This window comes from Lissotriton helveticus, chromosome 11 (genome assembly GCF_964261635.1).
Source record: "Lissotriton helveticus chromosome 11, aLisHel1.1, whole genome shotgun sequence".
NCBI classification, from domain to species: Eukaryota; Metazoa; Chordata; class Amphibia; order Caudata; family Salamandridae; genus Lissotriton; species Lissotriton helveticus.
This window is the reverse complement of record NC_136072.1, coordinates 817,792,142-817,814,084: the sequence shown is the minus strand read 5'-3', so window position 1 is coordinate 817,814,084 and position 21,943 is coordinate 817,792,142. Positions and strand designations below refer to the sequence as shown.

At 44.4% G+C, this 21,943-nt stretch overlaps 1 protein-coding gene across 13 annotated transcripts in view; it reads right to left on the bottom strand.

The window, feature by feature from the left end:
* Nucleotides 1-21,943, bottom strand: part of FAM178B (family with sequence similarity 178 member B) — a 2,777,737-nt gene that overhangs the window by 1,363,628 nt on the left and 1,392,166 nt on the right. For all 13 annotated transcript variants that reach the window (XM_078666947.1, XM_078666951.1, XM_078666950.1 and 10 more), the window contains one exon: nt 9,527-9,655. In XM_078666947.1, the coding sequence (XP_078523073.1) occupies nt 9,527-9,655 (129 nt within the window). The remainder of the gene's footprint in view (nt 1-9,526; nt 9,656-21,943) is intronic.

The window sequence follows — 21,943 nt, the reverse complement described above, 5'->3', positions numbered from 1 at the left end:
AGGTATAGGTACGGCTGTGATTTTCACTGATGACAGGTCTCTTTTTTCACGATGAGATGATTTGTGAGGTGTCAGGACCAAGTTGATTTTCTGACTTGCTGTGTCCATAGAACTATATTTTCCATCTATCATCCTTCCCAAGCGTAACACAAGTATGAGCCAGAGCAGGAGAAAAAATGCACCTAACCCAATCCAAAATTCAACCCATGGTGAAACCAGATATGTTTTTCCAAGTTGATGAAAGAGTTCTGTTAACTTTTCTTTGTATGTTTTTATTTTTCCTGGCATTTCTTCAATTTCACTGGGATCTTGTGAAAAGGTATCAAAGTTTATGTAATAGCCAGAAGCAGTTCTGTCAATTGTAGGAATAGCTTCAGGATTATTCGAAGTCACTGGAGCCTTTTCTCTTTTTTCCATATCTATGTAGTCAGATGTCACATCATTGTAGATAGGTGTGCCTTGACGAACTGTTATTTGGGTATCCAGAGGCATAAGTTCCATCGCTTTGTTGCATAGTCCTTCTTTTCTTACTGCAGGTTTATCAAATGTGATAAGTCTTTCAGTTTGAACCTCTTGGATTGTAGCAAGATTTGGATGCCTGCTACTTCTCGGGAGTCCACTGGGCCTACTACTTATTATTGGCCACATGATTGTGGTTTGACCAGGTCGATTGACACAACTCTGTTCTCCCTTTTACCAGCAAGGGGCGGTAGTACTACTGATCTTGTTCCGTGGATTGCCAAGACAGGTACGGCTTTTCTATATGAAGGCCCAAATTCCTTCTTTACAGCAATTTTTTCTGTGACTGGATCCCCAATCTTTGGAATCCAGACGGGTCTTGCTGGGACAGGTGGTTTTTCTTCAGCGGCTGTTTGTTTCTGTATGGTATTACTCAGACTTCTTCTTGTTTCATTTAAGTCCTGTAAAACAGCCAAACGATCTTTGCTATAAAAGAGTTTTTGTTCTACCACTGAAGTCTGACTATCGAGGTCCCCGATAATCATTCTAGTACCAAACATTAGTTCATACGGAGTGACTCCACCCAGAGAATTTCTTGGCCGATTATTAAGACTACGTTGGACACTTATTAGATGTTTGACCCACCCGTCACCCGAACCTAATACCTTGGCTGGTATGGATTGCTTTATGTCACAGTTTTTTCTTTCCACTACCGCATTACCCTCGGGATGGAATGGATTAGAATACCGCAATGCAACGCCCAAGCTGACCACTGCTTCCTTGTAAGCCCTAGAGCTAAATGCAGGACCCTGGTCAGAATGTAGCGTGCAAATTGCGTATGTGCCGATAAAGACTCGCAAATCCTTTATAACAGTTCTGGCGTCAGTCGAGCGCTGGGACCACATCCAAATGAATCATGTCCTAGTAGTTGTGGGATCGCATTAGTCTATTGTGACTTTTGCGTGTAGATGGTCTAATGCTGTCTAACAACGGTATCTGAACTGGGCTGGCTACTCTGTAGTCTGGTGACTGGTGGTCATAAAGGCTATGATAACTGTAACATGTATCACAGTTTATTCCAAATTCGTAAGCTTGGACGCTCATTCCTGGCCACCAGTACATCTCTTCTAATTCTTTTAAAGATTCCAAGATCCCATGGTGTCTCAGACCCTCTCCCATATGTGCTTCTTGAACCAAGTAAGCTCTCCGCTTACTGTTTGGAATCACTCTTTCCCCCACTCCAGGGATTCGAGCAAAAGGAACGGAGTTTGCCTCAATTATGTATGTATACGTGAGTGGATAGTTCATAGGTAATGCTGCATGATTGCCTTCCATTGAGGCTTTTACTGCTAATAGCGTTTCACCATCTATTGCTCTTGTAGAGCGTTTTATTGGAGCTACGGAAGCCGTTTGTACAGCTGCCTTCGCGGCTTCATCAGCCAATGAATTTCCTGCAACGTGAACGCCATCACGTTGATGACTCAGTGTATGAATCACGTGAGTCTTTTGTAGTTCTTTCTGTAAAAGAACTACTTGTTCCCAAAGAATTTTATGCTTTATTGTGCCACCTTTTGCTTTTTTTAAATCGTTCTGAACCCAGTTCTGCAGATACTCATTGTAATATTGTAAGCAGTAATACGAATCGCACACTATCAGTGTGGGGAATTCGCGATCGGTATTTTCAAGCGCCATCTTGAAAGCCTGTAGTTCAACTCGCTGAGCTGTACAGTCCCCGAGTGATTGAGTTTTAGTGACCATAGGTCTGAATTTGCCTTTGCGCCAGCAACCTTTAACAATCGTGCACGCAGCACTATAGGTTTGTTTACCCCCAATAGCGGGCTGTGCTGATCCATCTGTATAGATTATACATCCGTAATGTTCCAGAGGCAGAATTTCAGTCGGCAGAGGACATTCATATTCGTATTGGAGAAATTCTTGTGTCTTTAAATAAGTGTCAAAATGGTATTCAACGTTGAAGCAAGAGAGTTAACCCATTGAATCCATCTCGGATGTAAAGCTTTTGCATTGGGAATGCAAGCTCTTGTCACTGCTTCTAAGGCAGGTACAGGTGTACCGATCATTATACGTTTACCCTATGCGAGAGCTCTCTCTTGTGCTACTGCAGTTTAAACTGCTGTCAGAATTTTTTCTGTTGATGAGAATTTCATTTCAGCTTGTGTGTACAAGTGTGACTTCTAAGCTATTTGTACCTTTTCACCTTCATTAAAGGTCAGGTATGTGAATCCGCATTTTCCTGGGATGACACGGATCACTAGATTGCGAACGTTTTCGCGTGTCTGTAACTGTTTTTTAGCCAACATGTCTATTTGGACTGAACGCAGAATTTCTGTGTGTGCTTGAGTCCAATTAGTTGGTTTGAAATCTGGTTTGATTAGTTCATAGAGAGGTTTAACCCTCTCTGCGTAATTCAAAACGTAAGTTCTACCAAAATTCAGGAAACCTAGAATTGACTGTAGGTTTTTCAGTGTTTTTGGAGGTTGAAGCAGCACACACTTCTCAAGAAAGTTTGCTGCCGGGTTTTTGCCTTCACTTAATAACTCGTACCCTAAAAATAGGACATTGAGGTGGGCAATTTGTGATTCCTTAAAATTGAATTTACACCCTTCAGAAGCAAACCCAAGTATTATGGTGTTCACTCTTTTCAAGTGTACATCCAAATCGTCATCTGTAAGATAGATGTCATCGACATAAGATAATGCCTCATCGTTGTACATTTGTAGTAACTCTGTTACTCTGGCTGAAAATAACCCTGGACTATTCTTGAAACCCTGGGGGAGACGGCAAAATTGTCGCTCTGTCCCCAAGATTGAGAAAGCGGTCAGGTGTCTGCTTTCTGGTGCAATGTTTTGACAGAAAAACCCATTTGAAATGTCCAATGTGGTTTTATATTTTTTGCGCACGTTGTTATTCATCACTGCAGCACTATGTGCATTTTGTACTGCGAATGTTTTACAACAGGAGTTTAGGTGTCTGTAATCCAAAACTAGACGATATGAATTGTCTGGTTTGGAGACAGGAAACAAAGGAATGTTCATAGATGAGGTGCATGTTTCAATCACCCCTTGATATTCAAGTTGATTTAAAATTTCCCTGACTTGTGTTTTAGCTTCCTGTTTAACAGGGTACTGTCTCTGTGCAGTAGGTTGGTTTTTTAACTGTATTTTGTGGTGAGGAGAGTCCTCATCACATCCTACGTGATTTTTATATAATGCTGGAGCTTGAGCTACAGCCCATTTCCTTGCATATGTATATTTTTTATGAATTGGAATGTGATTTGAGAAGGCTGGCATAATCATTTCTTCGCCGTGTGGGCACTCCCTAACAACAACAGGTGGCCAGTCTTTTTCAGCTAGAAGTATGTCATAACCCTTGGAAAGCTTGTCCCAAAAGAGAGCTTTTATTTTTCTAGTTATGTCCCCCTCCATCCAGAGTGTTATTTCATATAACTTGTGGGGTGTACTAACCCTGGTGTCGGCTGTTTCAACTTGAATGTATTCATTCAAGTCCACTGTCTCCAGATGATCCATCAGGATCTTGCGAGCTATGGTCACTTCTGCTGCGCTGTCTAGCATTGTCTGAGCCCATTCCCCATTCTTGAGCTGTGTCCTCAGAATCCTCTGCATGTTTAATTTTTTTTGCTTGCTACCTTCTTCTTTGAAAATTTAGCTTTTTTACTTTGGTGAACGGGTTCTTTGTCTTTGGACTTGACGCATTCTACTTTGTGTTCTGACCATCCTCTTCTTTCTGATTTCTGCGAAGAAGTCTGAAAAGATCAAGAGGGACGTGTGTCATTATCTTGATACCTATCAGGATTTCTTAAAGTATCCCTATTTCTAAGGTTATATCTTTTTTCAGAGGGCTCCCTTTGGGGAGATCTTCCTCCCCGTTCAGGAGATCTAACTCTCCGTTGGGGAGACCTTCCTCTGGACTGAGAACGCTTCTCTCTAGGAAGTGTCTATTTACTGTTTTCCCACTTCTTTTACGGAGTAGTGAGATTATTTTTAATAAAACCTTTTTCAGGATTTTCTGTTAGTTGTGGTTTTAGTGGTTTCCCACCCAAATTATCTCTTCATAGGATTTTTCAATGATTCTGGCAACCTCATATGGTTGCTCAGTAATGTCGGCTTCTTTTAATTTCTGGCGGATTGCCACTGATGCTGCTTCACCTCTAATGTTGGTTAGTAGTATAGTCGATACCTGTTTGAAATCTTTCAGTAAATTCATACCTAGATTTAAAGCTGGTTCTGGACCGTATTCATTTTGAATCTGCCTTAAAACATCTGGTATTGCCGCCATGGACGGAACACCATGTATTTTTGTGTAGATTGAAGCAAAGACTGTGCCCCAAGTGTCACAATCCTCTATGTGTGGTGCAATCCCCATAGGTAAACAGATTGTCAGAATCCTGTGTTTCTCATGAGGTGTACTATCAGGAAATAGTGCCTCTATTTGAGTAATTTTTTGTGTTAACCAAAACGGAATTTGTTCCCTTTTGGCAGACAACTTTCCAATGACCGATTGTATAGTCTGTGGTGTTATTTTATTTGTGTTCCCCTGGTGAGGGCTGTGCTGTGAAATTTTTACAGCTGGTTGGACTGTTAATGTCCGCATGACATATTGGACCAATTGTCTATGTATTTTAATTAACTGTTTTAGCTGTGTTAACAATTCTACATCTGACATTCTTTCAATGTCTGGATGTGGTGTATAGCTGGCTAGTACCGGCCATGTAGCTCCAGGTCTACCTAGTGGACCGAGCCTGGTAATGTTATTTTCATGTTTATGGCGGCTTTAAACCAGAGCTGATGATCTTGGTAAGTTAATGGAATTTCAATGTCCTCGAAAGGAACGTATTCCATTGGAGGTTCCTCTGCTTTGTAGTAGTGGAACTCTCGTGTTCCTGCATTTTCTGCTGGAAACTGAATCCATGAATAGAATACCTCTGTCTGCCGATATTCATGTGCCTCTATGACAAAGATTACTCTGCCTCCTCTTGCTGATACTCCATTATTTATCAGTTTGTAAGTTATACTTTTCCTTACATTTACTGGGAGCAGTATAGCATCCGTGTCATTTTCTAAGATAGCAGCGTCATCTAAAGCCGCTTGAGCTGCTGCTGCAGCTCTCTCTATTTCGGTATCACTATCCGACATTTTAGTAGGCTGAGAGTTTGCAGAACAAGTTTCAAGGAAACAAAGATTAGGTGCACAATATTTTGGAACACTGTATCCTTCAACGTTGAACAAACCAAAAACTAATATATAGGATTTTTTGTCCTACTCAGTTTTGGCGGATATTATCCTTTTACCCACTCCAGACGTCTTTTGGAGTTTTTACAGGAAAAGGGGTCTGTGTGAAAAGCACGACTGAGTTACTCTAGTATCTAGCGTTAAATTATCGCCTTACCAAACGTTGGGCGCCATGTAGTGTAGTTCCTATATTCCCAATAGGCTCTGCGCATTGGAATAATATATACTGCAGGTTAGACGTAGGACTAAGGTCAACTAGGTCTCTGCCGAATATATTAGACTTAATTATGTGTGTGCCAGCTAGCTCAGAGGTCACTAGAAACTTTCTCGAAAGTACAAGAAGGGGTTAGTTTCTGACAACCATATAACATGACAACTTTGTTTCCCAAGAATAAGAAATCAATCTTCAGAGTCATGGAAACAATAGATAACTATTTTACTCAGTCAATCGTGTATACTTAGTTTCACCAGAGTAGCTGAGAAATTAGAGAGACGGGCGTTTTCAATAAAAGGTATTTATTTAACAGTCTTCTACCTCAAGCATGAGAAATGTACTGCTACAATAGTAATGCTGGTTATAAAGTACAAGGCATATATTACAAACAGTATTATAAAGTAGTACTGTAAAAGCATGATATGGTTTCTAAGCCATAAGTTGCTTTAAATAGATTAAATGCATAAAATACATACAATGATAAAAAGAGATGGCTAAAAGTACTCAACTGGTGCTTCTAAAATACGCCTACCCCGATGTACCTGACCTAAGCCTAGCACAAGGGAAGAAATAAGTTTAGGAGTAGTTTTAAGTTTAGTATTCTTTGCCTAGAATCTGCCAAGAGTCTAATCAAGAATTCTTTAAGGGTCTAATCAGCTCCGTACCTTGATTTAGAATGAAGGAGGTCTTGTATCTCTCTCTCAGGACTCGATCTCCCAGATACCCGCAAGGGTAAGCTGGAAACACTGGAGCTGGATTTCTCGGCAAGAGAAGAAACAGCGTCTCTCAGTGCGTCTGCTGAAGGGTCGGCTTCCTTCGGCACTTGCTGCTGCAGGGCGTTGGGCAAGTAGTTAGTCGATCTGCTCCAAGAACCACCGTGTGTTAGTTTGGGCAAATGTAGGCATATTTATACCATGAAGGTGCCGAGTTTGACGCATGGTTGGACTTAATAACGTCACCCAAAGGTTCAATTCCCAGAAAACTCCAGGATTTCTTGGATAACTTAATATTTATTTGTGTTTCCTCTTGCTGCACACTCACTGTGCAAAAGACATTACCTGATTTACCCTCAGCTGTGCGAGTTCCCGTTTTGTGTTTGTTCTAACTTAATATTTAAGCAGGGGGAAGTTCCTAGCTGCTGAAGGCGGGTTTTTCCAAGAAATCGTTGTGAGTTCTCGGAACTTAGTGGAAGTAGCCTTGCCGTATTTGGGCTGTAAGGCTCAGGCCAAATATGGTAATGATTTCTATGCCTATATAAGGATAGGGTAAAATATACCTATATAAGGGCATGAATCGGGAAAAGTTACACTAGGGTCCTAGATTCGTTTACAACAGCAGAATGAGTGAAATTCAAGCCATATGCCCTAGTGAACTATTTAGAGTATTCCATAGTAATAAAGTGGTAATGAGACCCAATCCCAGTTTTCTTCCTGAGGTGGTTTCAGATTTCTCCTAATTATTAGAGAATTTCCTTGCCTAATTTCTTTCCAAATCCATCAACTCCAGCAGAGAGATCTCTACAATCACTAAATGTTAAAAGAGTTTCTAAATTTTATCTAGACAAAACAAAATAAATAAGACAACCAGATCATTTTTTCATAGATTACGAGTATGACAGGTCTAGCTTCAACACAGCAGTCCATTCGCAGATGTGATTGGAGCAACGGATGTAGACAGCAACACGCTGTAGGAACCATCAGAGAACCATGTGGAGGATTCTTCCTAACTTAGAGTAAAAGAAGGTAATGGGAACAGCCTTTCCTGACGTATCTTAACGGCTTTAACTGAGGCCAGAGCTAGGAATGTGATCATAGTTGGTTGTCTTTAACATAGGACTAAAGGCACTAAGGGTCTTGCTGTACCTTATTTTGTAAAGTCTCATATTTTACTGAACTTTCTACTTAAAGAAAAAGAATGACAGTACTAATTTGGTGCTTCCCTGGCTGCTATGTTCATCACTTCATGGAATGTAACCACATCATTCACTGAGACATTTTAGTCTGGTGAACTCTGCAACTGTAGTGAGTACCGTCCCAACAAAAATCCATATGCAATTCAACATCATACTTGACTTAGAAGTTGAGTGCAAGGAAACAAATTGGTAAATCCCAACATCTTGATCTGGCTATTTCTATGGGCATTTTATTTGTAGCATAATCTGAGAGCTGGGGCACCATGATTGGCCTTGGAGGGGGATGAATTTGAAATATTTCTCTTCAAGATATTTTTGTAAGAGACTGAAACTCTTTATCCACTTGAATACAATGCCAATGCATTGGCAAACTTACACCCTAATTCTATCAGCATTAGCTCAAGGGTGGTTGACGTTCTTGTGCTCCATTCCAACTCTCCCTCTATTTTGCCCCACTCTTTGTCCGATTAAAATGCATGCAGATGTGGTGCCTTATGTATTAAGGCACTATAGAATAATATCCATAATGTATGTTAAATTTGTTTAAACTGAGAGTGACGTCTCTTTCAGTCTGTATGTTTCCAGACATATGTGAGTGTCCAAGTCAACTTTCAAAACAAGGTTACAACGAATCCTAGTCACCACTACCGAAGTACTTATTGATCGTCCATGTTTGTTTTTTAACAGGAGCACAGGAAGGAGGTTAAGGAGCGAGGGGCACAGTCAAAGATTTTGAGAAAACTGTGAAAGAGGGATGCAATGAACATAGAGCTTTGGACGAAATTTGCAGAACTGGAGCAACAGGATATTACAATGAACAATTCAAAGTTACAAGGCCATTTCTAAGCTGGTGAATGTCACGTCCCTCACTACAGTGCTCCTCGCCTGATGGCTACCTGGCATAGGTCTGCACCAACCACAGATAAACTGGATCCTTTGCATGTCCCAACCGAGTGAAGCTCATTATTCATACTTGTCCAACACTCTGACAGAGCCATGACCTTAAGGAGCTATGGCTCCCAAAGCAAAAAGTAAAGCTTAGAACATTAACGGCAGAGAATCCATCTAAGCGCCTGTACCAGAAGGAGTTTGTTTTGCCCTTTTCAGAGACCAGTCACCTTTTTTCACAGAAAAATGATTCCAATTTGTCGGGCGAATTCTGTCTTACACAGAAACACACACACAATCACACACCAATCAATCAATCACCATGTTCTGCTGCTACCTGACAATAACGGTTCCGGTTGCCACATCTATTGTGCATATTCTCTGTGGGTGAGAAAGCATACACAGCTATCATGATTTTAATTGTTTCTTGGGAGTGTTGGAAGTTTGTACTGCTGCTGCTGCTGCCACATGCCCAAGCTGCGTCTGTGTTGTGGTTTATGGAAGCTTAGTTAAAAAACGGTTTGCAAACAAAATCCCACACATTTGGCATTACCAATCCTTGATTTAATTTCCGAATGGGGGTTTTCATATTTTTAGTATATTTTTGTTAACATTTAAAAAGATAATGTTATCTTTAGAGAAGCATCTCTTTTTTTATGAATGGAGATATTTTTCCCCCAACTGTTACTTGATCCTGCACATAGGCATATTATACTCTTTGTTTATTACTATCGTCCCATTACGAAGCACAACGGAGTGTGATCGACCTTCAGTGCTACCTACCTGTGCTCTTCTGTCAGCTGCGCATCTTCTACTGAAGTTGGCGAGGAAGGGCTGCACTCAAAACCGTGTCCTAGATAGAAGCATTCTTTCAGTGATTTCTCCAGCTCCGCTTCCAATACCAGCTGCCCTCTTTATGAACAAAGGAGAAACAAAGCACAGATTTAACCTACCTGGAAATGGGAAGATCAGACCAATCACAGTCAGCACAAAAGAAAAAGATGCAGAGGAGTGGAAAGGGATGTCACCAGCAATCAGAGCAGTATGTGAAACATCCCACTATCTAAATGTATACCATCCCCCCACCTCCATTATGCACCATTGTGTCCAGATGGCCTGACGAAGAAAAAGTCTTTGAGTTAGAGAAGAAATGTACCACACAAGTATCAAAACGTGGTTTGGATACAAGTATCTCTTTATACATGCTAAGAAAAAATTACGGTATTGAGTTCTCCCTGGTGAGTGTCTCCCGACTTTGCAGGTGTCAAGTTTGAATGGTCGACAAATAAAATAATGCAACCAGTGCTTAATTTCAACCTGTGGGGCCCGCTGGCGCTCATTTTTGAGAACTGGCGCTCATTTTTGAGAACTGGCATTTACGTTTCCACATCTGACACTGACTGCAAACAACAGAGAGAAAAACACATAAGAGGGATAGAAGGAAGAAGATAAAGCCGTAAAAACTGTACACAAAGGGAGAAAGCTGGCTCCAGAGGAGTAGGCATCATGATTAAAAATTCACTCCCACTTGAGGTGGGCTCCGTCTGGACGGATGAGAGAGGCAGATACACTGGGATTTCGGGCACATGGGAGGGTCGCACAATTCGCACGTTCATGTCAATATATGTACCCCCGGGACTGCTGGGCTCCACCTTCACTGCTCTGGGTTCATTTCTACTCACTGTACCAGATGGCCTCCTGGGGCCTCATTTATGAGGCCTTGCGTGAGTTTTGCGCTTCAGATGCGTCACTTTTTGTGACGAATTGGCGGCGAAAAACATGCCTCCTGATGCGCACTATTTACAAAGTGACGCATCTAAGCAGATGCGTCACTTTGTAAACCCCTGCGCTACATTATACCTGCGTCAGGTATAATGCATGCAGAGGGGGCGTTCACCCGCAAAAAGCCTCGTAATAGTGACGCAGTGAAATCTATGAGATTTCACTGCGTCACTTTTAGGACGCTGTTGCATCAAAATCTTGCGCCTGCCTCACAGCAGGCGTAAGACTGACGCAAGCCCTTTCACATGGGGCTTTCCCCATGTGAAAGGAAGCATTGCTGGAGTTGCGTCACTTTTGTGACACACTCCAGCAATGCGTCACTTTTGCGCCTACAGATACGTCAGAAATACTGACGTATCTGTAACTCCTTGCGACATGATGCGTCATATTATAAATATGACGCATCAATCATGTCGCAGGGAGAGCGCAGTGAAAAGTGACGCATCGCTGTTTTCACGCAGCGATGCGTCACTTTTCATAAATGAGGCCCCTGGTCCTCGGCAGTGATTTTAATGCCATAGTCTCGGCACATTAGACCGCTATACCCCTAGGGCAATAGGACCCGCTGCACCCTGGCTGCCCAATTTTCTCAATGCTATGGGCCTGGTGGACTCTTGGAGAGTTTATCACCCAGACCGGATATACACACCTTTCACTCAGGCACCCACCATAGGCTTTCCCGTCTAGATTATAGTCTTGTCCCTGCAGCACAAGTCACTCACATACATGAAATCAGACACCTTGCCATGGGCATCTCTGATCACTCTCCGGTATGGATACACATAGTACTCTTTTAAAAAAAAAAAAAAAAATTTAAGTCCTTATTTCGATAATAAAATCATAAAAGACATATTTTTTAAAAACGTGAAATTGTAGACATACAAATTATTATAAGAGTTGGTGTTACAGCAAACACGATTATAGCTTCAATTACTGTATACAGATTCGAATTTCATGAAATTCATACATATAGAGTATAACATTGTTTTAAAATTACAATTAAACAGCCTAACAATACAAAGACAAACCTGACCTAGAAATTTAAAAAGATTGGAATTAAAAACATTGGAATTAAAAAAGAGACAGGATCTTAATCATTTCTGCTTACTTCTCGTTCTAATCACCCATGCCCACCCCAAGAATTTGGCTACGCTCACAACAATTACATCAGAGGTGTTAGTTCTAAGTGGCCAAATAGCCTCAGCGCACCCTTTGTATTTAAGTCGCTTGCAAAGGGGTTTTATCCATTTACTTCGGGGGGCTTGATAAATCGGACAGGCAAATAGAAGATGACCCACACTCTCCTTGTGTCCCGGGCACCAAGAGCAATATTCGCTCGCTCCATTAGACCAGTTTTTAGTGAACGAATTCAAGGGCAAGGATCCCACACAAAACTGATGGTAAAGTTTCTTGTCAAGTGGCCTAGTGATAATGTCCCAATAGTTCTCTAGGAAGGGATCCAACTTAAAAGTCAGGAACCTTCCTGTTAAACTAGCGGAGCCAGAAGCAGTGACCAAAACTTGGCGAACAGAGGCCCAATAAAGTGCCTTGTACTCCTGTTTTGATGGAAAAGTATTAGATCCCGGGGAAAACCACAGCTGCTCAAGGCCCATTTCAACCAGGATCGATTTTATTGCACGCAGCCATGGAATACCACTGGACCCCCAAATTGATCTTACTTCTGCAAGCTCATTAGCAAAAAGACTAAGGTCGGGAGAGGTTCAAATACGTATCCAAAAAGCCACCAGTCTGTACCTTGCCATTTCGTTTATTGGGTTACAGCCCATATCCAGACAAAGTGGTTTAGATGGAGAGGACTGAGGTAGACCTACAAGTTTTCCGCATGAACTTGCACTGCGTTTTCACCAGGGTAGAGAGGTCCATATGTCCCCAAAGATCTGCCCCATACAAAATTGCAGCGTTAACCTTGGTTGTATAGATCCGAAGTGCAGGTTTAACTCGCTTAGTAAGGGACCTTTTTTGCTCTTGTAGGAGACAACCCGTGAGACGCGCAAATTTTAAATGTAGTGTATCCACCTGCGCTTTCCAACGGAGACGATAGTCCAAGGTTACTCCCAAATAGGTCATAACCTCGACTTGTTCCAAACTCTCTCCATTCATAGTCACTACACTCCTTAGGGGATGACTCTTAGTGAGCACCATAAATTTCGTTTTGCTCACATTAATCTTAAGATCGTTGATGCGACAGAACTCCTCAAACCGGTCCAGTGCTAACTGTAAACCGCTACGGGTCTTGGAGAGGAGTAATGTGTCATCAGCGAAGATGAGCATAGGAAACCTGGTCCCCCCCAGAGTGGGTGCATCAGTGGGGGTACTGGCAAAAAACTTAACCACTTGATCGATGAACAATAAGAAGAGCGTGGGCGCCAGTACGCACCCCTGACGGACGCCCCGTGTTACGGGGAAGCAATCCGTCACCTGTCCTTGGCCTCCCCACCTAACCCTTGCAAAATTGCCCTTGTGTAATCTGACAATCAGATCTAATAATTCAATTGGCAATCCCAGGTCTCTAAGAACAGACCAAAGTTTGCCCTTGGCACCAAGTCGAAGGCCGACTTCAGATCGATAAACGCGGCATAGATAGTTCCACCGCCCAGCAGTACCACCTTCCAGTAGATCAGACAAAATCTGAAAATCTGATCGATGGTACTTGTACCAGATCTGAAGCCGGCCTGCATTGGGGACAAAATACCCTCTAGCTCCATCCAGCCCTGAACTCTTGCAAGGACCATCCTTGCTATGACCTTTTGGAATGAGTCTATAAGGCTAATTGGGTGGTAATTCCCTGGGTTGGAACGATCACCTTTTTTGAAAATTGGGAGAATCTCAGCCCCCTTCCATGATACGGGGATCCTGGCCCCCTTAGCAATAGTGTTTGCGATCCTGGTTATGTAGGGAATCCAAAGTTGGGGATTGTTTTTATATAGATCAGCTGGGATTAGATCCATCCCTGGTGCTTTCCCCCGCTGGGTCAGGCCGAGTGCAATCTCGGTCTCCTGTTCTGTAAAAGTCAGCTCTTCTGTATGGACAAACATAGTTTGTGACCTAGGTAAACCTGTAGTGGATTCTAAATTCAAATCCTTGAATTGACGAGAGTAGAACTCCACCCAGGCTTCTGCGGATACAGGGTTAGTAGGTAAATGGGAGTCGGGATTTCTGCCCCACTTTACAGTTTCCCAGAACTTAATCTGCTTATTGGAAGTGCAGGCATCCAGAAGGTCAGACCAATAATTATCTTCCCACTCTCTTTTTGCTTTCCACTGGATTTTTTTATACTGTGCCCTAGTTTCCTTTATGTCACTCAAAATCCTGGACTTAACTGCTTTCACTAATCTGCTATGGGCCTCCCTACATTGCTTGTTGTACCATTTCTGCCGGGAGGTATGCACCTTTAGGGTGCCTTTGGTTGGCGGCAGCGTTAGAAGGACCTTGAGCTGGGCGAAGCATTGTTCATGGAGTTCACAAATATTATCAATATCACCCCTAATGGTGACAAGGGTCGAAATGTCGTTAGCAGTCTTGGAAACCACATTCGTAATGCTATCCAGAATAGACTCGTCCCCCACAATCCTTGTCCATTTAAGCCTTCTTCTATCGTTGGTCAGGATAGTGTCCCCTGTCGAGTGAACAACTGGTGGAATCCTTCCACATGTACCCGGAAGTCTCAGACTAAGTGACAAAGGATTATGATCGCTTTCAGGGCGGGGTACTACCTCCATATCTATCAGAAGTGGCCAATATTCCATCTTCAACAAGATGTAATCTATACGGCTTTTCCTTAGCCCATTGTCAAAGGTGGAATTGCCTCCCTGATCAGAGGCAGTACGGCCATTTGTAGCTCTTAGCCCCCAATTCAGGCACAAGCCCATCCAATGTAGAGCTGCCTCAGTTCCTTTTGTGATTTTATCAACGGACAGTTCTGGGATCTTCCAAACCACATCCTCTGCTAACCCCCAATTATCCCCTACAACATAGAGGGGCTCAAAAGTACAGTTGAAATCCCCAGCTAGAACAAATATCTTGTCTCTCCCTAACCCTTCAAGATATATGTCCACAAAGTCTACAATGCTAGGGCAACGGCCACCCGGTTGGCCGCGTGCATAGATGTTGATGACTATAAGATCCTGGTAGCCGTCCTTGCTTAATTTAATGCCCAAGAGATCTGGGTGATCCGCAAATATTTCAGTTGGATGGTATCCCATTGCCTGCTTAACCCATGTCACGAGCCCTCCGGATGCCCGACCTTTACTGCCCTTTATAGCTGGTTTGTAAAAATTAAAAAACCCAGCCCTATAAATTGGATCCGGTGCCCAGGTTTCTTGAAATAATAAAACATCAAATGTATCAATATATTCTAACCAATCCTCGGAATCCATCCGCCCCTTAATCCCTGCCACATTCCAAGAAGCTAATTTAAGTGTTTCCTGTATTGTTGTTACGCTACATGGCCCACTCCGGTCCACTGCCAAGGGTGCAACTAAGCTCACTTGATGACTCTCCACCCTAGTCGCATCTCGAGCCACTACCACCTTGCTAGTGTCCCCCTGCTCGAATCCCACCCCACCTGCACCTTCTATCACACCCCCTGTAAGTATTTCAGAATTCTTCCCTGGATCCAGCACCTCCATTCTCTCTTTCCCAACAACCCCCTGTGGCATCTCCAAACCAGCTCCGTCTTCCTCGCTCACCCGATTCCTCATAAGCTTTTCATTCCCTGCAACCGGGTAGAGTCAATCAATGCCTCCAGGCCAGAGAGGGGCTCAAAGCGGTTAAACAATAATGGGTACTGCGGGAGGTAGGGTGTTCTATCAGCTTGGTGCCTCCTGACTGGCAATCTTGAGGGTAGATGTCTCGGAGGAAACTCACAGAATCGTCTTGATAAAAATAGTCAAGACCTAAGGTCTGCACATCCCCCAATCTTGCAAACCTTGCTTCCCTACGTAAGAAATCTACCAGCCAGGGATCTTTAAAAGATATAATGATACAATCCCCCTCTAAGTCCTTACTGCCGTGACCCACCCATTCAACTCTCCTCACAAACAAGATTTCAGTCACGGATGATGGGGGAAGGGGGCGATTTTTGTTTAACCAGAATACCACTTTGTTATGAAGGTCCCCATAGGATTCGTTGGCACCCTCCCTAAGTTGTGCTACACCAGTTAAAACTATTGTATGCAGAGTTGCTTCAGGGGGTAGGTCTGTGCGAGGGTGAGCCCGCTTGTTAGGTTTCCTTAAGGGGGTGGTAGAATTCATGCTCACTTTAGCTGCCTGCCCTGTGGTGGACTGAGACGATGTACTAGGAGCACCCTTTGCACGGTCTTGCGGCCGTAACGCCGGTGTTCGTTGGGGATTAGATTTGGAGGTGGCCTTCTTTGACACCTGCAACAAAGAGCCTACAACCGGAGTACAATCCTTAACCCTAGAGGATCCCCCCACCACTGAATCTTTATTTGTTTTAGGGTCAGGAAAATTGGATGCTAAGCCAGTGGTCACGGAGGTTACAGTTTTACCAGTTGGTGCAATTTTCTGGCCCTTTGTAATGATCGTAGAGGAACAAGGATTCCCCGCGGCATTTTTGGGGCTAGTAAACTTATGTAGTAAACCAGTATTAGTATTTACAATGGACTCAAGTACATCCAGTTTAGAGGTCATCAACCTTGTTCTCTCAAGTACAGGAAGTAAAAGAGTTTTGATCATAGCCTCCATTTTTACCAATAAGCTTTCATCACTACTAAAACAAATTGGACATGGGTCAGAGGAACCAAAGGGGGTATGGGAGGGATCTATTGGTACCAGGGCAGGACAGAGAGTAGGAAGGGCCTCGGGGTTTGGGGCGCTAGTGTGGGCCAGATCAATGGTCTTTGAAATCTTGAAAGCTCCCCCCCCCCTGATGGCCCAAACGCCTTTTCCTTTTGCGAGGTACAATTCTCAACAGGTCCTCGTCCCGCAGTGGGTCCGACTCAGAATTACTGGCCAAGAGCACACTTTCATTTTCATTTCCAATTCCCCTGCTGTCTTGGGTATCATCCAGATACGAATCAGTTTCCCCCACGGAGGGTGGGATGCCCTCCCCTTCCCCCTCGCGGTGCACCTCTGCTGTAACCAAATGTAGACTGTTACTCTGGGCTTGTGCAACGGGGCTGGGTATTAGTGCCAACCTACCCAGAGAGGAACGCTTCCCACTAATTAGGTCAATAGAAAGCCTTTTCTCGGCCATCGCTATCTCTTTTTCTAAGATCCCAGTAGCTCGAGTAATGAATGCGTCTAATGGACCTGAAACCACCCCCTTAGCAGTCTGCAATTGTACTGTACGTTCCTTACCGGAGCGTAGAGGCATTGCAGTTTTAATTAGTACTATGACAATAAAAGAATTATACTAACACCAATAATAATGTGTACAAAATTAACCAGGGGCAATGGCCCAACCCAACCTCGCCTGACCACGGACGGCCACAGACGGTCCCGCCCTTGTCCCGGGCTTCTCCCGGGACGCTCCCGCGCGCTCCCGCACAGCGGAAGTAGAGACCACTATTATAGGTTAAGTGTGATGCACAGGGGGCGGGGCTAACAGGGAGAGCGGGCCAGGTGATCTAAATTGGCCAGGCAGGGACTACTGGGAGATGTAGTCCCTGCAGAACGCTTGCAGCCCTGAGCAGATGCCCCAACACTCCTCTGTCAACACAGCAACTCCACAGATTCCCCGGCAGCTTCCCCTGCGAAGCGGGACCCGCGAAGCGGGTCCGGCAAGCAGTAGTGTAGAAGCAGGTTAGCAGCCCAGAACCAGGAGTCCAAGAGCAAAGGTCCTAGTAGCACGAAGTCCAATCCAGCAAAGGGTCCCCATACTACTCAATCAAGCCACAGTGGGTAGGCTGGCTCCAATCAACCCCTGGTACCTTCGAGATCCGAAATTTCATAAAAACCTCCTCAAGACTATAGACGATTACTTCACCGACAACTGGGGGTCAGTATCCTCATTCCAGTCCCTATGGGAAGCTTTCAAGACCGTAATTCGAGGTCAGGCTCTGTCCTTGATCACACGGGCGAAGAAAGAAAAACAAAAAGAAATCCTTGACATAGAGGCTGACATTTATCGGCTGGAGGGCGACCTAGAATTGGTGTAACACCGGAGAAGCTCCATTTCCTGAGCCTGAAACAACACGACTATAAAGCCCTGGTCACGGACAAGGCCAAACTCCTGAGCAGGGAATGTTAGGGTAGAATATACGAACTGGGTGACAGAGCAGGGAAGCTAATAGCATGGTTAGACAAAAAAGACTGGGTGGGCAGATTAGTCCCGGAGCTTAAAGACAATGGAGGCACCTCTCTCACTGAACCCCAAGACATAGTTGACAAATTCGCCACTCATTTCCAAAATGTACACTCAACAGCGACCTCACACACTGAGGAATACTCCCAAGACCTCCTTTGTGACATCAGACTCCCTTGTCTCTCCTCAGTGGATCGTGTCTTTATGGGACTTGACCACAGATGAAATTACGTAAGCAATACACGCATTGAAACCGCTTAAGGCTCCTGGACCAAACGGTATCCCCATCGAGCTATATAAAATACGGCCCAATAAACTCGCACCACACCTAAAATCGATGTTTGAGGAATCTATAGAACTTGGAGCTCTACCGAGGGAACAGAGAATAGCCACTATAGTCACCATACATAAAGAGGGGAAGCCCCGGACTGACTGTGCCTCGTATAGGGTGCTTTCCCTCCTAAACGCGGAACCCAAAATCCTGGCCAAACTTCTGGTTGCCCGTCTGATTAAGGTAATAGGCACCTTGGTGCACCGAGATCAGTCTGGCTTTATGCCACACAGAAATACGGCCCTGAACTTACGGAGGATTCACAGAGTGCTGGGCAGAGCATCAACCATTCATCAGTTGGCTGTAATAGTGTCCCTGGACGCAACCATGGCATTCGACCCGGTTGAGTGGCCCTACCTCTGGGCAGTAATTGCAAAACTGGGATTTGGCCCAAAAAACATACAGTGTGTACATCTCCTGTACCAAGACCCTCTGGCCCAGGTAGTGGTCAATAAAAAACTGTCATCCACGTTCCCACTTGGCTGAGGAACCAGTCAGGGTCGCCCACTCTAACCCCTTCTTTTTGCCATTGCCCTGGAGCCGCTGGCTGCTTGGATCCGGCAAGATCATAGGATACGAGGGCCGAGATGGCCCCCTGACTGGGAGGTCCACATCTCACTCTACGCGGATGACCTTTTACTTTATCTGGCCTCCCGGACAAAATCCCTAATAGTAGTGTTAGAAATGTTGGCAGTGTTCTTCAGATTCTCTGGCTTCACAGTCAATTGGGGTAAATCCCTATTATTCGCCCTTTGGGGAGATCCCTTCTTCAGCACCTGCGTAAACTCAAAAAAAAATATTATCGTTGGAAGTCGCTTCCCCTCTCCCTACTGGGCAGAGAGGCCCTGTTTAAAATTATGTCTTTGCCCAGATTTATCTACTCATTGCAAAATGCCCTTGACCCGGTACCTGCACAATATTTCAGGGAAATAGAAGGTTTTCAGAGAGAATTGCTTTGGGACGGAAAACTGCGTATCGCCCTAAATAAACTGACCATAAACTGGTACGATGGTGGCATAAGCCTTCTGACATAAAAAAATATTACTGGGTAGCACATCTGGCTGCCATAAATCACGGCACCTATGGACGAGGCGACGACCCTGGCTACACCATAAATAAATGGCTTCTCCCCGGAAGTAACTATAACAGGGCACTCTATTCGCTGCCTAAAAAATGCACCTTGACGGGCCCCACCAATCATTCGGTCCGAATTTGGCACAACGCAACCAACACCCTTGGGTGGGGACGTAAACTGAAGTTGGCAACTCTTCTTTGTGGTTCTGAAACACTGGGCAGCCTATGGAGGTCAAAAGGCTTTGACAGATGCGATTTCATTGGCATTACACAAATCAAAGACATTTGGGGAGAAGGGGGAGTCAAATTCCTTCAATACATTACAGGCTGAATGTGATCTAGCTGACACGGAATATTTCCGATATGCCCAGATCCTACACTCACTTCAAACGCTTCTACCTAAAGGGACAATCCCACCTGAAGCCTCACCCTTAGAGGACAGAATATTAGATGGCCACCTACCTGAAAAGACGATTTCCCTAATATACAAAAAACTGATAAACAATATGACTGTTACAGGCATTAAGGGAGAAATGGACAGGAGATGGGATCGAGATAGACGACGAAGACTGGCAAGAGGCAATGTCTTCCCCCAGAGTGATCACCATACCGGCGCGCCTTAGACTGGTACAGCTAAAAATTCTTCACTGTGTGTACATCACCGGGCCACGCTTGATCCATATGGGGGTAACCGACAAAGGGGAATGCAGGAGAGGCTGTGGTCAACTGGGAACCTTACTACACATTATATGGGAATGTAAGTTCATCAGTTCTTTCTGGCATGAGGTACACAACGCAATATTTGCTGCGCTACGCATCCGTCTTTTACTGGAGGTGAGGCGTTTGCCTCCTAAACATATGGGAACCCACAGACCTGAACACTGACAAGACACAATGGGCCACCCTGGGATTCATGATAGCCAAGAGAAACATTGCACAATTATGCGGAGCTGCTAAACCACCTACATTGGAGGCCTGGGGGAGGGACCTTGACTGGTGTATATTTAGGGAGAAGACGGTCTATGTCACCAGGGGATGCCCCGAAAAATGGGCACATACCTGAAGCCCTTCGATTAGATATCGGGCAGAAATCTGTACGGCTCCTGATTGTTCTGAACCAAATGTACCCCTTACCCTGTGATGCTCCCCTCTTATGTCGAAATGGAATCCTCCTCCTCTGTACGTCTTTATTATTTATCCTCTATCTGTGTCCTCTGTATTGCCTATTTGAACCAATGCATGTTTCAACAAAAAGATTTAAAAAAAAAAAACAAAGGGAGAAAGCAGGGGCCGGCAAGAGATAGATAAAGGGGCAGCAGTGTCCGGTAGTGGATTAAAGAGATCTGAGGTGAATCCAACAGACGGCAGTTTTGGTATTGGCGCGCCAATTTTTAATAGCACCACCAGAGCAGAGGTATGGCACAGAGGATTATTCTTTTACAAATGAAGCACTGAATGCAGTCGAAATCAACATAAAACAGCACAATTAGGCATTTGTTTGGGATGTTAACACCCCTTTCAGCCCAGGGAAATAGGCATCTAAGGGCAGGTTAAACATCTGAAGCACTCTGGGCCTCTGTAAGTAGAGAAAAACATGTGGAATATTTATTGTGAGATGTAAGAAAACATAATCAATTCAAAGCAAGATAATCATAATTCTCACAGTTATATAATTCTTCTACTAACCCATTCTGTGTTCATGACAGCCGGGAGCCGTCATGACACACAGTGGGCGTGTGCTCATTACGGCTCCCAGCCGTCATGAGCACACGCCCCAGAAATCCCTCCGGTGCGGGCACCTGAGGGATTCTCTTTTCACATAAAGAGCCTCGTGAGCTGGGGAAGAGTTTCCCCAGCTCCCGAGGCCTCCCCCCTGTTTCAGTGAAATGGCGATCAGCGCGCACGTCGCGCTGACGTCATTTCACTGAAACCGAAACTCAAATGAGCCTTTAGGCTCATTTCAGTTTCTACTTCCACTTTCTACGTGTTCACCCCCGTGAGCACGTAGAAAGACAGGATAGGTATCGTTGGAAAGGGGAGAATTCCCCCTTTCCAATGTTGCAGGGATCCAACCAATAGACACCAGGGAGGGGGAGCAGCCCCTTAGGTAAGTGAGGTATCATTTTACTCGGGAGACTAAGGGAAATGCTGTGGGGTAGAACATTTGTGCCGGCACTGTGATTCCACCCAAAAATATGTGGAAAATTTGTTTTTTTCAGCTAAATTTAAGGTTTGTAGGGCATTCTGGGTAGGAAAACGTTGGGGGACCCATGCAAGCCATACCTCGCTGGACTCCTCCAGATGTCTAGTTTTCAGAAATGTGTGGCTTTGGTAGTTTCCCAAGATGGCTACCGAGCCCGGGGCCAAAAACCCAGGTAACCCCCTTGCAAAACCAGGTTGTTTTGTGGTAGGTAATTTTGATGTCTCCTCAGTACGTTTTGGGCCCTTTCCTGTCGCGGGTACTTGACCCACCCATGCGAGTGAGGTATCATTTTTTTTGGGAGACCTGGGGGACGCTGGGTGGTAGGAAATTTGTGGATCCACGAAGATTCCAGAACTTTCCCACACAGAAATTTGAAGGAAAAAAAAGTGTTTTTTTTAGGTAAATTTGAGGTTTGCAGGGAATTCTGGGTAGGGAAGTGTTGGGGGACCCACACAAGCCATACCTTGCTGGACTCCCCATGGTGTCTAGTTTTCAGATATGTGTGGGTTTGGTAGGTTTCCC